Source organism: Salvelinus alpinus, chromosome 39 (assembly GCF_045679555.1).
Source record: "Salvelinus alpinus chromosome 39, SLU_Salpinus.1, whole genome shotgun sequence".
In the NCBI taxonomy this organism is placed as follows: Eukaryota; Metazoa; Chordata; class Actinopteri; order Salmoniformes; family Salmonidae; genus Salvelinus; species Salvelinus alpinus.
The window spans coordinates 3,895,715-3,914,032 of NC_092124.1; the positions used below are offsets into that span (position 1 = coordinate 3,895,715).

An 18,318-nucleotide genomic window follows, 5' to 3' on the forward strand; every position below is an offset into this window, starting at 1 on the left:
CAGTTTTCTCTGATTGCAGCCATGGTCTCATGTTGAAATCCCTGAGCTGTTTCCTTCCTTTCCGGCAACTGAGTTAGGAAGGACGCCTGTATCTTTGCAGTGACTGGGTGTATTGATACACCATCCAAAGTGTAATTAATAACTTCACCATGCTCAAAGGGATATTCATCATCTGCTTTTTTTTTTTTACACATCTACCAATAGGTCCCCTTCTTTGCGAGGCATTGGAAAACCTCCCTGGTCTTTGTGGTTGAATCTATGTTTGAATTTCACTGCTTGACTGAGGGACCTTACAGATAATTGTATGTGTGGGATACAGAAAGGAAGTAGTCATTCAAAAATTATTTTAAACACAGAGTGAGTCCATGCAACTTATGTGATTTGTTAAGCAAATTTATACTCCTGAACTTATTTAGGCTTGCCATAACAAAGTGGTTGATCCCTTATTGACTCAAGACATTTCAGCTTTTCATTTCGAATTCATTTGTAAAAATGTCTAAAAACATAATTCCACTTTGACATTACGGGATATTGTATGTAGGCCAGTGACACACTATTTCTATTTTATCCATTTTAACACAGAAAATTGTAGAAAAAGTCAAGGGATGTGAATACTTTCTGAAGGCACTGTACACACACTTCTCACCCCTTATTCTAATGCATCCGGTCTGCAGTGTGCGCTGGACAGATACCCTCTGGCATGCAGTCAAGGGCAGACACTGGGCAGAGAAGCCATGTAGCGCCCCCCTCCCCACAGACACAAACACACACCAAGCCCCCCCCTCCAAACACACACACACACGCACACACACACACACACACACCATCTCTTTGTAGATAAGGATTCAGGAAAAACCCTGAATGCCCGGGGAACCCCACCTGACCTCCAGCCAATGATACAGCTTCCAGACACAGGCCAGCACAGAAGCTAGGGAGAGTCAGGAAAGGGAAGATAGAGAGGGAGGGGTGTCAAGAAAGAGAGGATCAAATGTGGGAAAGAGGGGGATGCCAAGAAAGAGGGAAGAGAGAGAGGGATGCCAAGAAAGAAGGGTATAGATGAGGACAGACAGGGGAAAGGAAAGGGAGGAGAGGATAAAAGAGAGAATTGGGGTTCCAAGAAAGAGAGAGAGTTATATAGAAATAGATAGACAGTGGGGGAGTGGATACAGGGCAAACCATGAAAGAGAGAAAAAGTTGAGGGGAGAGAGTGATAGATGAAAAGAGAAAGTAATAACTGGGAATTTGGAATTAGCATAGCATAGGCAGTGGATGTGAATAGGGAATTGTAGCGTAGCATAGGCAGTGTATGTGAGTAGGGAATTGTAGCGTAGCATTGGCAGTGGGTGTGAATAGGGAATTGTAGTGGAGCATAGAGTGGATGGGGATAGGGAATTGTAGTGGAGCATAGAGTGGATGGGGATAGGGAATTGTAGTGGAGCATAGAGTGGATGGGGATAGGGAATTGTAGTGTAGACTAGAGTGGATGGGGATAGGGAATTGTAGTGGAGACTAGAGTGGATGGGGATAGGGAATTGTAGTGTAGACTAGAGTGGATGGGGATAGGGAATTGTAGTGGAGACTAGAGTGGATGGGGATAGGGAATTGTAGTGGAGACTAGAGTGGATGGGGATAGGGAATTGTAGTGGAGACTAGAGTGGATGGGGATAGGGAATTGTAGTGGAGACTAGAGTGGATGGGGATAGGGAATTGTAGTGTAGACTAGAGTGGATGGGGATAGGGAATTGTAGTGGAGACTAGAGTGGATGGGGATAGGGAATTGTAGTGGAGACTAGAGTGGATGGGGATAGGGAATTGTAGTGTAGACTAGAGTGGATGGGGATAGGGAATTATAGTGGAGCATAGAGTGGATGGGGATAGGGAATTGTAGTGGAGACTAGAGTGGATGGGGATAGGGAATTGTAGTGGAGCATAGAGTGGATGGGGATAGGGAATTGTAGTGGAGACTAGAGTGGATGGGGATAGGGAATTGTAGTGTAGACTAGAGTGGATGGGGATAGGGAATTGTAGTGTAGACTAGAGTGGATGGGGATAGGGAATTGTAGTGGAGACTAGAGTGGATGGGGATAGGGATTTGTAGTGGAGACTAGAGTGGATGGGGATAGGGAATTGTAGTGTAGACTAGAGTGGATGGGGATAGGGAATTGTAGTGGAGACTAGAGTGGATGGGGATAGGGAATTGTAGTGGAGACTAGAGTGGATGGGGATAGGGAATTGTAGTGGAGACTAGAGTGGATGGGGATAGGGAATTGTAGTGGAGACTAGAGTGGATGGGGATAGGGAATTATAGTGGAGCATAGAGTGGATGGGGATAGGGAATTGTAGTGGAGACTAGAGTGGATGGGGATAGGGAATTGTAGTGGAGACTAGAGTGGATGGGGATAGGGAATTGTAGTGTAGACTAGAGTGGATGGGGATAGGGAATTGTAGTGGAGACTAGAGTGGATGGGGATAGGGAATTGTAGTGGAGACTAGAGTGGATGGGGATAGGGAATTGTAGTGGAGACTAGAGTGGATGGGGATAGGGAATTGTAGTGTAGACTAGAGTGGATGGGGATAGGGAATTGTAGTGGAGACTAGAGTGGATGGGGATAGGGAATTGTAGTGGAGACTAGAGACTAGAGTGGATGGGGATAGGGAATTGTAGTGTAGCATAGAGTGGATGGGGATAGGGAATTAAAGTGGAGCATAGAGTGGATGGGTATAGGGAATTATAGTGGAGCATAGAGTGGATGGGGATAGGGAATTGTAGTGGAGACTAGAGTGGATGGGGATAGGGAATTGTAGTGGAGCATCGAGTGGATGGGGATAGGGAATTGTAGTGGAGACTAGAGTGGATGGGGATAGGGAATTGTAGTGGAGACTAGAGTGGATGGGGATAGGGAATTGTAGTGGAGACTAGAGTGGATGGGGATAGGGAATTGTAGTGGAGACTAGAGTGGATGGGGATAGGGAATTGTAGTGGAGACTAGAGTGGATGGGGATAGGGAATTGTAGTGTAGCATAGAGTGGATGGGGATAGGGAATTGTAGTGGAGACTAGAGTGGATGGGGATAGGGAATTGTAGTGGAGACTAGAGTGGATGGGGATAGGGAATTGTAGTGGAGCATAGAGTGGATGGGGATAGGGAATTGTAGTGGAGACTAGAGTGGATGGGGATAGGGAATTGTAGTGGAGACTAGAGTGGATGGGGATAGGGAATTGTAGTGGAGACTAGAGTGGATGGGGATAGGGAATTATAGTGGAGCATAGAGTGGATGGGCATAGGGAATTGTAGTGGAGACTAGAGTGGATGGGGATAGGGAATTGTAGTGGAGACTAGAGTGGATGGGGATAGGGAATTGTAGTGGAGCATAGAGTGGATGGGGATAGGGAATTGTAGTGTAGCATAGGGACTGATAATGGTAATGTGCATTTAGCATCCAGCTTATTGTGTTTTATAACTTCAGGCGCAAGGCATTAGCTGTAACTTAAATCGTTAAAAAATGCGGCTCCAAAATTTGTTAGTAAACTACAGGGGCGGGTCTTGGCAATTGTGCTGTAAATGTCCTCCTCATATCATATTTCTTGGCTTCAAACAATAAATGTATGACAAAGGGGAGATATTCACGATACAAAAGTTGAGCATTCTCCTAACTAATGGTTAAGGTTAGGATTGGGCGAGGGGAAGTTCATCCTAGATCTGTACCCAGGGGAAACTTGACCCCGCAGCATCCTACTACGGTCAGTCAATGGAGAGCTCCATAGCGGTGTAGAAAAGGTTATGTTGGCTCGGTGTGACAAAACCGCGACTACCTTCAACACCTTGTCATAGCCCAGGCAAGACCGACAGAGTGCCAGTCTGATGGCAGAACTACACTGTTCGACCTCTCTACCTCTCGACAGTCGAACCTCAAAGACACAAACCTCAGAGGACCAACCAGTCAACTGAACAGGCAAAAAAATGTGCTGAAGCACATAAGCTATTTATAATATCTGGCTAAATTATTAGAGAACCGTTGTAACTACGCAATAAATGTTTTCTGTAACGGCTTGATCCACAGTGAATTTCACAGTTACAGACGTTTCAGTTCAGACCTCCATCCAACATGTTCCTGGCACTGAGGTCCTACTGTATCTCTCTACACTGAGTATAAAAAACATTGCTATTTCCACGACATAGACTGACCAGGTGAATCCAGGTGAAAGATACGATCCCATATTGATGTTACTTGTTAAATCCACTTCACTGCGTGTAGATGAAGGGGAGGAGACAGGTTAAAGAAGGATTTTTAAGCCTCGAGACATTCGAGACATGGATTATGGGTGTGTGTCATTCAGTGGGTGACTGGGCAAGACAAAATATTTAAGTGCTGTTGAACGGGGTATGGTAGTAGGTGCCAGACGCACCGGTTTGTGTCAATAACTACAACGCTGCTGGGGTTTTCACACTCAACCGTTTCATGTGTGTATAAAGAATGGTCCACCACCCAAAGGACATCCAGCCAACTTGACACAACCGGGGGAAGCATTGGAGTTAACATGGGCCAGCATCCCTGTGGAACGCTTTCGACACCTTGTAAAGTCCATGACCCGACGAAATAAGGTTGTTCTGAGAGCAAAAGGGGGTTATGTGGTCCAACAAACATTCCATCATCAGAGAGAGAGAGAGAGAGAGAGAGAGAGAGAGAGAGAGAGAGAGAGAGAGAGAGAGAGAGAGAGAGAGAGAGAGAGAGAGAGAGAGAGAGAGAGAGAGAGAGAGAGAGAGAGAGAGAGAGAGAGAGAGAGAGAGAGAGAGAGAGAGGAAACTTAATTTATCTCCTTCCCCCAGGAAATGGTAGACATCTGCTCACCTACTTTATAGAGGAGAACAGGAGGACATGAGGCTTCCCCGCGTCACCTGTCTGTCTGTCTCCCCTAGCCTGTCGCTAGCCTCACTACCGGCCAGACCTGCAAACAAGTACTGCGCTAACGCTAACGCTAACACACCACACCTGTCAAGAGAGAGAGAGAGCCAGGACTCACACTATTTGACACAGAGGTGAAATACCTGCTATATGCTGATGACTTGGTACTTCTATCACCAACCAAAGAAGGTCTTCAACAGAACATTAATATTCTAGAGCAATATTGCCATAATTGGGCCCTGGCAGTAAATTTCCCAAAAACTAAAATCATGATTTTCCAAAAACAAAACAGATGTCAGAAACACAAATATAAATTCACCCTGAACAACACCATAATTGAACACACAAAAAATTACACCTACCTTGGTCTGACCATATCTGCATCGGGAAACTTTAATATGGCAGTGAATGCACTCAAAGAAAAAGCCCGCAGAGCATTGTATGCAATAAAAATGAAATTATTCAAAATCAACATCCCAATTAGAATTTGGACCAAAATATTTGACAGTGTAATCCTACCAATAGCTCTTTACGGAAGTGAGGTTTGGGGGCCACTCAATAAACTGGACTTTAAAATGTGGGACAAACATCCAATTGAAACCCTACATGCAGAATTCTGTCGGAAAATCCTACAAGTCCAGAGAAATACACCAACTAATGCATGTAGGGCAGAATTGGGCCGCTTTCCAGTAATAATGAAAATACAGAAAAGATCATTAAAATTTTGGCTACATCTAAATTCAAGTCCAAATTCGAGTCTGCAATTTAAAGCACTTCAAACCCAAGAACTGAGCCCAGAAACGAGCCCTCTCAGTCAGCTGGTGTTGGACCTAACCAACCAAGCTGACACCGGCACTGCTTCAAAAGAAAGAATTCCAATAAACAAAATCATGAACCAATCAAAGGACTCATATTTACAACATTGGAAAAACGAAACAAAATCCCAAAGCCGACTAAATTGCTATCTGACCCTAAACAGAGAATATGAATTGGCTGAATATCTCTACTCTGTCAGAGATTCGAAGCAGAGACAGATCCTTACCAAGTACAGGCTGAGTGACCACCGATTGGCAATAGAAACCGGCAGACATAAAAAGACATGGCTACCCAAAGAGGAGCGTGTATGTGGTCACTGCACGACAGGGGAGGTAGAAACAGAGATGCACTTTCTCCTTTACTGTGATAAATATTCCTCACCAAGAGATTCATTATTCACAGAAATGACTACATTTATTCCAAATTTTAACTTATTAAACCCAGAGGAAAAACTAAAAATACTCATGGGCGAAGGAGCAATGGCTCCTCTTGCAGCCAAATATGTATTTGCCTGCCATAGCCTGAGGGACACTGAATAATAACATCTGCATAGTAAGCAGTAACTTACTTATTATGACTGTTATTGTTATTACTGTTATTGTTATTAGTATTATTATTGTTGTTTATCATTCCAAATAGTAATGGTATGGGTGGTAATGGTAATGATAGCAGTTTAATGATAGTGGTGGTGGTAGTGGTGCATTACACCATACATTACATTCGACTATTGACTGTTACCATTTTATTGTTACTATTTTTTATATTTAATTTTGTATTATTATTTACTGCCATTCTATATTATTATTTGCCATTGTTTTAATTGTATTACAATGTATATTGTATACATTGTTGCTTTGGCAATATTGACACAATGTTTTTCATGCCAATAAAGCAGCTTGAATTTGAATTTGAATTTGAGAGAGAGAGAGAGAGAGAGAGAGAGAGAGAGAGAGAGAGAGAGAGAGAGAGAGCGAGCAAGCACCCGGGCTACAGCCCAGAGGGATATGCAGCAAGGTGAGAGAACATCTGAAAGCAGGAGGGTAGAGTAGTAGTTGAAAGAGTAAACACGACTAGCATACCGCAGTTGTCATAGAGACATGAGACAAAAACCTTAGGCCATTCTCAGTTCTTGAAACGTCTCAAGTGCACTATGGAGGCACAAATGTACTCTCAATTTTGTTTTTCATATTTCTTCAACACAAGATTTGCCAAATGTAGGCTTACTCTACTACTCTCTTCACACTGAGGTTCCGAGCAGAGCTGTTCTGCAACACACAGAGACATGTCTGTCTGTCTGTCTGCTGTCAATGAGGACAGACAGACAAAGCGGACAGACAGACTTTCAGACAGGCAGGCAGACAGACATGTCCAGCATAGAGTATAGCCACAGTTAACTGACTGTCACGTTCCTGACCTGTTTTCCCTTGTTTTTGCATTTATTTAGTATGGTCAGGGCGTGAGTTGGGTGGGTTGTCGATGTGTGATTTTTATGTTGGGATTTTGTGTGTTCGGCCTGGTATGACTCTCAATCAGAGGCAGCTGTCAATCGTTGTCCCTGATTGAGAATCATACTTAGGCAGCCGGGGTTTCACGTGTGTTTTGTGGGTGATTGTTCCTGTGTCAGTGTTTTTGCCACACGGGACTGTCACGGTAGTTATTTTGTTGTTTTGTATCGCATATTGTTTTGTTGTATATTAAATCACTATGGAAACTAACCACTCTGCGTATTGGTCCGATCCTTCTCGCCTCTCCTCGTCCGAGGAGGAGGAAGAAAATGACTATCGTTACACTGACAAAATGAAGGAAACACCCACATATGGTGTCTTAATAGGGCGTTGGGGCTCCACAAGCCAGAACAGCTTCAATGCACCTTGCCATAGATTCTATAAGTGTCTGGAACTCTATTTTTATTATTATTTTAATTGAACCTTTATTTAACTAGGCAAGTCAGTTAAGAACAAATTCTTATTTACAATGGCGGCCTAACCCGGCCAAACCCTAACCCGAGATGCAACACCATTATTTAATTTAAAAAATGTTTATGGTGGTGGATAATGTTGCCTCAGGTGACGCTCCAGAATCTCCCATAAGTGTTGGGTTGAGATCTGGACACATGATCATGGCATATGGATCATATCATTTTCATGCTCGTCAAACCAATCAATGACCAGTCCTGCCCTGTGGATGGGGCATTGTCATCCTATGAGGGCATAGCCATGGTAGCCTAAGCATGCTGGGATGTTAATTGCTTAATTAACTCGGGAACCACACCTGTGTGGAAGCACCTGCTTTTAATATACTTTATATCCCTCATTTACTCAAGTGTTTCCATTATTTTGGCTGGTACCTGTAGATCAGTGGGGGCCTCTATTTGCAGCTTGGAGAGGCCCAGAGTTTACCGATAGACACGGATCAAAATGAGCGTACTCCTCACTGCTAGCTCTTGAGAGGACATGTATCTTTCTCACTTTCTGCGTGTGTATGGCATGCCTGTCTGTGTGTATCTGTGTGTGTACTTGTGCGCGTGTGTGTAGGCTGTGTGTGTGCGACATGGACAGGCTCGGTCGTAACGAGTTCATCGGAGAGGTCCGGGTCGCCTTGAAGAAACTGAGCAAGGGCGAGAGCAAAAGATTCAAAATGGGTCTGGAGAGAATCACACAGGTATGTAGTGGATGTGTGCGTGTGTGTGTGCGTGTGTGTGTGTATGCGTCAGTTCGTACAATGGGCTCTAATGATTTACAAACTGTGTACTGAAATCAACCTCCCTTCTCAGAACAAAGACATCAACAAAGAAACCGTGGAGCAAGGGACACCTGTGGCCGAGGAAGAGGTACGAAGATTACCATCATTGTCATAAAAAGTAGAGATTGTCATATAGATTTAGTAGTGGCCGTAGCAGGAGTAGTAACATTAGTTGTGCTACTACTAGTACTGTAGTAGTAGTAGTAATACCAGTGGTGCCACGATGATAGCAGTAGTACTAATCCCAGGGCTATTGACAGTCCTGTCACTGATTTCCCAACATGCAATTCAATTAATCTTCTTATTTTCATTCATTTTATAACTTATAATCATTTTAAATTACCCTATTGTATGTTTTTAATTGCCTGTTTTACATGTGTTGGTTTTAACCTGACATACATGAATTAAATCTGACATTTAATTGACATACATTAAGGACACTATGAATAAAGTTTTTAGATTTGTAGTGGTGTCATGGTTAATTGTGTCCCCCCTCCCCCAGCGTGGTCGTATCCTGGTGTCGCTCTGCTACAGCCCAGAAAAGAGCTGTTTACTGGTCGGCATCGTACGCTGTGCCCACCTCGCCGCCATGGACTCCAATGGGTACTCTGACCCCTTCGTCAAGATGTAAGTCTTGACACACACACACACACAAACACAAAGGACAGAATGATGATGGATGGAACGAATGGAGGAACGAATGGAGGAGAGGTTGTTGTTGTTGTCCCTTGTCGTTCCACATTACTTGTTGTTAGACATTAGTAGGTCTTGTGGTGTCCTGTTGCTGGATGCCAGTCAGCAGTCCTCCCTGTTGTGCCGGCTGGAACATATAGGGCAGCAACAAAGGCTCTCTAGCATTACCGCAAAAAATGGAAGAGGCAAGTGGAAGGGGGAGAAAGTAAAGAACTTGACTGTCGGCTCTGCATTAAAGACCAAAATTGGTTAAAGAAAATTGTGCTGAATAAAAAAGTATATCAGTGTCATTTAAGGACCAAAAATGTTCAGCTGTGCCATATATTGCAACATAGTTGGGAAGAGATTTTTGTTTGACCGTTTCCAAAGAACAACGACAGATTCAAAACGTAGAGCTTCAATTGAAATTATTCCACAAAATTCTTGCAACCAATAGAATGGTGTATACAGTATATATATTTTATACAGTATGTCACATTGACAGACTCTACCACAACCTTAGTGCATGAGTCATGACACATTGAAACTTTATTAGCGCTCCGTACAAATTGACAGCGAGACTGACTGGCATAAATTAATACATGCAACATAAATAAATAATCAACTGCTCTTACTCTCTGGAGTCTACACCGTCACTAGTCAATGTTTCCCAATCTGTTCATTACTTACCCCCTCGACTGCATATTTTCTCTTCCAGTTTGGGAAAATAGCACACCTGATTCAACTAATCAGCTACTCGTCAAGCCTTTGATTGTTTGAATCGGGTGTGCTGGATGTGCTAGTTCTGGGCTGCAACCGTCACGATCGTTGTCAAGGAAATGACCGGACCAAGGTGCAGCGTGGTAAGCGTACATTCTTTTATTTTAAATGTCGCCAACAAAAACAATAAACCACACAACGAACGTGAAGCTCTGTAAGGCTATACATGCCACTAACAAAGACAACAACCCACAAATGAGAAGAGGAAAAAAGGCTGCCTAAGTCTGATTCTCAATCAGAGACAACGATAGACAGCTGTCCCTGATTGAGAATCATAAAAAACAAAGAACCAGAAAGCATAGACTTTCCCACCCGAATCACACCCTGACCAAACAAACAGTAACAGTAACAGAAAAATGGTGCAGTCGTGAAAGGTTTCCTAGGAGCACATTGGGAATCACTGTGGTGGCATTATGTAAGCTAGCAGGTTCATTGTTATTCATATGACAACCTGTACTGTACATATACTGTCGGCATCATGTCTTGACAGAGCATTCAGGTCCCAAATGGCACCATATTTCCTGTGGGCCATGGTCAAAAGGTAGTGCACCAGGGAAATAGGATGCCATTTGGGACGCATCTCGGCGTAAACGGCTAATCGTTATTCATGCACTTCACACCTGAATATGAAAATCCCCAGCAGTCATTAGATTCAGTTTCTACGCCTACATGGTTTCATCAACAACAACAAAAAGTCCTTTTTGCTATTTGCTTGTAGTGTTGATTTGGATGAGATGGCGCTCTAAAGGCATCATCTGTTACTTTCGATTGAAACATATCTACTTAGGATTTTTACAAAATGTCTTTGCTGCGAGTTGAGAACCAATGGAATCAGATTCCCTCCTGCTCGCAAAGGTTGCGCCGTCATCCCCTTCGTTTGAGGAAAAAAAAATTTTTTTTTTAAATTGGCATGTTAAAAAAAGAGTGACGTTAAAATACCTATCATGTTACACATTTAATAATGACAGAATGCGTTTAAAACTTCACCCATAGTAAAACCTTTGTAGGACTTAATACAAATATTTTATTGATAGGAGCGGGGGCTGACATCCTCATTCTCGTCGACGACTCCCTCCTCCACACTCCTCCCCCCATTCCTATTGAGCTGTAGGAAAATATGTAGGGAGTAGGAACTCAGTCTAAAGACCAAAAGATGGAGAGGAGAGGTTCGTCAACGGGGCAAAAGAAGAGGTCTATCACTAACTACATATACTCTCATTCTCATTCATGACTCCCTGAAACTCGTACTACTTTCCCATTGAGATTATTGAGCTGTGAAGCCAAGACTAGAATCAGACAAAGAAACGAAGCAGAGAAGCAGTAAACAGACCCGTGAGGGGACAAAAAATAGCTGTTTTTCTCCCCCCCCCCTTTCCTCGTTTTTCTCCACTTTTTGCTGTTCATTGATTGGTTCCTGTTCTTCAGAGCCAGAGCTGGGTGTCTTATCTGCCTCTATTTTGATGTACGGCGCGATTGAGTCCTGGAGCCAAGAGATTGTCTCTGTTTTTCATCTCTTTTTAAAAAAAAATCTTTGACATGCAGTATCTGTTGTTTAGTATGTCAGAGCTGCGTTCAAGGAGCTCTCTTATTTTACAGTCACAAATCTTATTTTAAGGCACTCTCTTATTTTAGAGTTTCTCATATTTTGCTGTGTTTGATGTGCAGTTCAGTATCTGAGTTATGTTCAAGGCACTCTCTTATTTTACAGTCACAAATCCAATTATTTGCCTACGACATCCACTCCATGTGATTAAGTTGGCTTCTGTCTGAGTTACGTTCCAGTCTCTTTTTTCTTAGTTTCTCATCTTTTCTGTCTCTGAGATTCCTTGCCTGTTATTCAGGAGCGAGGTCTATATCTGAGCTGCGTTCCACCCTCTCGCTCTCTCTTCTTGTACAGTCGCAACTCTCTTTGAATGTTTTTTTGGGGCATACACTGCCTGTTGTATAGTAGCCGATGTCTGAGCTGCGTTCGAGACACTGTCTCTTCTTTCACAGTCTCAAACCTCTTTGAAATTCACCACCTGCTTTTTAGTTAGTAGCCTGTTATGTCTGAGCTGCGTTCGAGACGCCGTCTCTCTTCTCGTACAGTGGGGGGTTGTCCTGTGTGTTTGTTTTAAGTGTGTTCAGTCAAGCTGGCCGGTAGAATCAGAAGCAGTGGAGTGTTGCACCGGCGGCTGCTGTTGTATCGCCTCAGAGCGGGGAGTCCTGTTAATCCTATTGGGACGAGTTCTGTCGTGCCTGTCTGTGTTCTTTTGTTGTTCCTCAAAGGGAGCAGCTATTTGCCTGTACTGCTTGTGATGGTGGTTTAAAGACATACTCTGTAAGTCTGTAGGGAAAGACAGGGCTCAGAAACTGTGTGGAGGTAGCAGCTAAAATCTAAGGTTTACACGAGTGGGAAAAGGCGCAGCTCTTGCTCTTCAAGTAATAAAATGTGTTTATTTCGGTTAAAAGCATTGACGTTTCATCGTCATAAGAATGGTGAGTCATCATTTTCCCCTCATGGCGGCCTGCAACTTTTACAGTTATAAGTGCTGCCCCTGCACTTGCGCTTGCAAACTGTGAACCTGACTCCTTGGCTGTATTTGAGAGTATCATTCTAGATCTACTGACGGATCTACAAATTACAGTTAGAGTAGTTATTTAGGAGGCAAGGGTGATTTGTAGATCAGTCAGTCTGCTCAGTGAATCGGTGATCAGCGACTGAGCAGAATTGATGCTCTGAAACACAGCCAAGATGTGCAGCCCAATTGGCATCCTATTCCCTAAACAGTGCACTACATTTGCCCAGAGCCCTATGGGATGCCCAAATTACACCCTATTCCCTATTTAGTGCACTACTTTTCACCAGGGCCCATATGGCTCGGGGCAAAGTAGTGCTTTAGGCAATAGAGTGCTATTTGGGATGCGACCTGTGTGATTCTTACCTGTCAGACTTATTCTCACTATCTGTAGGAGAGTAACTGCAGTGCGTGTGGATGCCACTATCTCTCTCTCTCTCTCTCTCTGTCTGTGTGTGTGTGTGTGTCGCTGAACCGACTATTATAGCAGCTAAGATCCGCTATGCCCCTGGCATCCCAGAATGCATTGCTTCGTACACACCTGCACAGCAGTAGTTGGCTGGAGTGTGGAGGCGGGTCAGGGACATAGCGCGTGTGTATGTACACGTGCATGTGTGTGGGTGCATCTTTGTCTGTGTGCGTGCATATGTGCATGTGATATCAACACGTATTAGATATAGCCTACAGGACACTAAGCTGGAAGTTGATTTGTGTGCTGTCTGCAGTTTCACCCCTGCAGAAAACGTGTTAAGAGATTCAGTAGGGTTCAGTGTTGGGCTCACATGAACTTACACATTGGCTTGCATCCCAAATGGCACTCCATTCCCTGTTTAGTGAACTACTTTTGACCAGGGCCCATAGGGTTAAACTTTACAGAGAACAGGGTGCCATTTGGGACACAGCATAACTTATGGCTGCGGGTCTCCAACTCTGGTCCTGGAACGCTATTGGGTGTGCGAGCTTTTGCTCCAACACCAGCACTAACACCTTTAACATGAGGAAAGAGAACAACAAGAGACAGAGCATTATCAAAATGGTCAATGCGTGACACTATTTCAGAGCCGTTTTTAGAGGGGAGGGGAGACCAAAAAAAAGATATATGCTAATCATCGACGAGCGAGTCAAAAGCTGGAGCCAAGAGCAAGACAAATGGGTTCCCAGAGTCCCTGAGTCAGACTCTTAATAATCTTCTCATTACAAAATGTCCAGGGGCTTTCAACCAGAGCCAAAAAAAAGACGGGGCAGAGCTGTGTGAAACAAGGACGTCAGTTTCAGACAATCAACGTTGACTCCAAAACACATTCCTTACCCCGGGCTACTTCAACTGTTGACTGTCCGGGAGAATGAAGGAAAAGGAGCACTCTGTTGCTGGGTAAACCTGACAGATTTATTGGCGGGAGAAACAACCACCTTTCGGCATGAATCGCCTTTGTCAGAGCCTTAAGTAGGAAGAAGGTGGTAGGCGCCCACATACCCTCGCAGGGGAGGGGTCCCACTCATCATGTCAATCAAGCATGTCAGAAATGTCAATAGTAGCAACCACACAGGTTATTTAAACAACAGTATGATCATCATTGACTGTTTGAGAAAGAAAAAAATGCTGGGCCGGAACAAAAGCCTGCACACCCATCCAACATTTGATGGATGATCTTGGACTAGGAGATTCTTGACTCAGGCACTCTTATAATAACCATAGAGATACATTATGTTGTACTTAATTCTATGCTGATGAACTTCTCATTACAAATGTCCAGGGGGCCTTTTCCTATCCTTTCCGAGTTATGATTGGCTCGTATGCTTTGAGCCGCCTACTACTGGACCTTACAATTCACTTAAGCATATTTCAAAATCACAATCACCCACACAACCCCTTCGGCCCTGTTTAGAACGACCAAGAGGCTATTCCATCACTTTGTAATGAACACGATGGGAGACGGAGAGCTGGTTTCAAGCACATGGCGCAGCTGGTGTTTATTTGTAAAGGACCACAGGAGGAGGCAGGTAGCTGGGTCCAGGGGCAGGCAGAAGGCCATACACAGGAGGAGACAGGTAGCTGGGTCCAGGGGCAGGCAGAAGGTCATACACCGGGGGTCCAAAAAGGCAACAGTACAGGCAGGGAACAGACTAGTAACGTCATCCAGGAGATCAGGCAATGGGTTGATAACAGGAAATCTGAAGTACAGGTAGGGAATAGGCAAAAGGCGTCGTTAGTGAGGCAGGCAAAAACTATCATACACGGGAGGATTAAATTACAGGAAAAACAGAGCTCCAAATAGAAGTGTGTCACAAACAATAGCTCACAATGATGGGGTGCAAAGAACTGAACAAAATAGTGTGTGATAATGACATACAGCTGTTTGAACAGGTGATCAGAATTCAGGTGATTGGAATCTGGAGAGTGAGCTGCGTTCAGGGGATCTACGCGTTTGAGAGTGAGCTGGAAAGTGGGCTGGAAAGTGAGCTGCGTTCAGGGGATCTACGTGTTTGAGAGTGTGAGTTGGAAGCAGACGTTACAGTCTTGCAGACCAATATTGACCTCTAGGTCAGTTGCTCTAGGTGGGTTGCCTGCCATTCCTCTGTTTTCCTCTCTTCTCGGATACAGATCAACTGAAATATTAGAGCAACGTTCCATCAACATTTTAAAGACCAATATAAACCTCTCCAGTGGTGCTGGTGTGTTGCCTACTTGCTGTTCCTCTATTTTCCTCTCTCTGTTAATGCAGATGATAATTGCATCAAACCAGACGCCATAAAGAGACATGATATAGTTGAAACAAGGATGTCAGTTTCTCTGTATCCCAAATGGCAGTCCATTCCCTATATAGTGCACTACTTTCGACCATGGCTTGTAAGGTTCTGTTCAAAGGAAGTACACTAAATAGCGTTTAGGGTGCTCTTTGGGATGCAAACCCTGTTCCTCTGGTGCTGAGTAAGCAAACTGTCATCTTAGTCTGTGTTGTGTTGATGTGTGAGCCTCTGAACTGGGCAGTTAGTTTTGCTCCTCTCTCTCCTCGCTCTCCCCTCTCCCCGCTGTCCAACTGTCACTCTGTTTCTCTATTCTCTGTCTCTGTGGGAAATTGGCTGTTTTTTTGGTACTCTTTCACTCTGGCTTGCTCTCATTCGCTCGCTCTCTCTCTCTCTGTCTATCTCTGTCACTCCTTGTTTCTCTCTATCTTCTTTCTCTGTGTCAAATTGGCAGTTTTTCTCATTATTTCACTCTCGTCTCTCTCCCTCCATCCCTCTCTCTTGTCTTAATTTTTCTCCTAGCTTCAATTTTCTCTAATCCAATTTCTTTCACTGGGTTGGTTAAGGACTCTACCTCAATCAATCAATCAATCAAATTCAAATGTGTTTTATAAATCCCTTTTTACATCAGCAGTTGTCACAAAGTGCTTATGCAGATACCCAGCCTAAAACCCCAAAGAGCAACCAATGCAGATGTAGAAGCACAGTGGCTGTGAAAAGGCAGGAACCTAAGAAGCAACCTAGAGAGGAACCAGGCTCCGAGGGGTGGCCAGTCCTCTTCCATCTTTCTATCTCTTTCTTTCTCTAAACATCCCTCTCTCCCTCTTCTCAAACAAACCCAGTTGGTTTCTTCCTTTCACTGGGTTGGTTGAAAACTCTCTCATACTGGATCTTTCTTTCTCTCTCTCATCCCTCTCTCCCTCTCTCCTGTCTTGTTGTTGTGTACAAACCCCAACCGTAGCGGCACATCTATTACCTTGTCAGCGAGTACGTGTTATTGACGTTGGGCTGAAGGTGGGTGGCGTTGGGGGGTGAGATATCTCTCCCCCGCTAGAACATCTTGACTTCTCCGCCTGAATTTATGCTGATGACTCCTCCAATAAAAACCAATGGCCTTCTGGGAAGCCGTCTGTCCCGCTCTTGGCTTGAGCTTTTGAGTCTCTCTCATCACCGATTCCTCTCACCCTCTCCTCCCCCCAAAAAATGAAATGAACGTTTTCGGCTCTGAATTTTTCCCTCCATTTTTTCTTTCACGCTTTGAGTATTTTGCTAACGCTCTGTCTCTCTCTGTTCTATTTTCCTCCCTCGTTCCAGTGGGGTTTCATGTCACGCCGCGGCGGAAGACAAAATGACAGATAATTGGCTTTGATGTTTCAGAAGTAATAAAATACCTGTATAAAAGACCTGAATCAGAAAAATAGGGGAAATCGGCATTTTCAGTCATCATGCTGTCAACTGTCTAATTAAGATTCCCTCTTTTTCTCATTCTCCTGCTCTCCCTTCATATCTCTCTCTCTTCCTCTCCCTCTCAATCTCGCTTTCGCTTGCTCTCTTTCTCATCTGTGCTCTCCCTTGCCCTCTAACTCTCTCTTACGATGCCTCATTCTCTTTCACTCTCTATCTCCCTCGCTCTTTTCTCCCCCTCTCTCTCAGTGTGCTGCAGCCTGATATGGGGAAAAAGTCCAAGTACAAAACCACAGTGAAGAAGAAAACTCTCAATCCCGAGTTTAATGAGGTCCTTCCACCCGCTCCGAGCACCACAATACACTCTCCCTAATACATAAACCAGTATCTGTCATTTTTCCAATAAACACATACAGATGTAGGATCTTAATTTGAGCAGTTTGCTACAGCAGGAAAATAATCCTGCAGCAACAAGACATTTTAGTTATTATGTGGATTATAATTAATGAACATTTTTGTATGGGTTGATACATTGCTCGTAATGGCAAATAAATTCCGAAATGTAAAAGTGGAAGCTTTTTTAAAACTCAAATACATTACAAGTTTGCATTTCCTGCTGTGCAGGAAAATCCTCAGCAACAAAAGGGTGATAAAATTAAGATCCAACATCTGTATCTGGCAACCCATTTCTCTGACTCACATTTGGCAACCAAATGTGCAAGATATATAATATATCATATTAACGTTGTTTGTTGAAGTTTAATTGTATGCCCTTGGATGTGATGGATATCTATAGCCTACCCTTTCTCATGCATTTAATGCCATAATTTAATTCCAGTACTGTATACAGTATGTGCCATAATTTGAATACATTTTCCATCTCCTTCAATACTGCTAAGGATCGAACCCTTATTTTAAATTTCCGCCTAAAATGACATTCCCAAATCTAACTGACTGTAGCTCAGGACCTGAAGCAAGGATAAGCATATTCTTGATACCATTTGAAAGGAAACACTTTGAAATTTGTGGAAATGTGTAATTAATGTAGGAGAATATAACACATTAGATCTTGTGAAAGATAATACAATCAATCAATCACATTTATTTATAAAGCTCTTCTTACATCAGCTGATGTCACAAAGTGCTGTACAGAAACCCAGCCTAAAACCCCAAACAGCAAGCAATGCAGGTGTAGAAACACGGTGGCTAGGAAAAACTCCCTAGAAAGGCAGGAACCTAGGAAGAAACCTAGAGAGGAACCAGGCTATGAGGGGTGTGGCTAGTGCTTTTCTGGCTGTGCCGGGTGGAGATTATAACAGAACATGGCCAAGATGTTCAAATGTTCATAGATGACCAACAGGGTCAGATAATAAAAAATCACAGTGGTTGTAGAGGGTGGAACAGGTCAGCACCTCAGAAGTAAATGTTAGTTGGCTTTTCATAGCCGATCATTCAGAGTATCTCTACCTCACCTGCTGTCTCTAGAGAGTTGAAAATAGCAGGTCTGGGACAAGGTAGCACGTCCGGTGAACAGGTCAGGGCTCCATAGCCGCAGGCAGAACAGTTGAAACTGGAGCAGCAGCACGACCAGGTGGACTGGGGACAGCAAGGAGTCATCAGGCCAGGTAGTCTTGAGGCATGGTCCTAGGTCTCAGGTCCTCCAAGAGAGAGAGAGAGAGAATTAGAGTATACTTAAA

The 18,318-nt window shown here is 43.7% G+C and overlaps 1 protein-coding gene across 1 annotated transcript in view; it reads left to right on the forward strand.

Annotated features, from left to right (window-relative positions):
- Window positions 1–18,318, forward strand: part of LOC139566629 (double C2-like domain-containing protein beta) — a 46,937-nt gene that overhangs the window by 24,206 nt on the left and 4,413 nt on the right. The window contains exons 6-9 of the mRNA XM_071387864.1: window positions 8,255–8,381; window positions 8,494–8,550; window positions 8,965–9,089; window positions 16,871–16,952. Coding sequence (XP_071243965.1) covers window positions 8,255–8,381; window positions 8,494–8,550; window positions 8,965–9,089; window positions 16,871–16,952 — 391 coding nt within the window. The remainder of the gene's footprint in view (window positions 1–8,254; window positions 8,382–8,493; window positions 8,551–8,964; window positions 9,090–16,870; window positions 16,953–18,318) is intronic.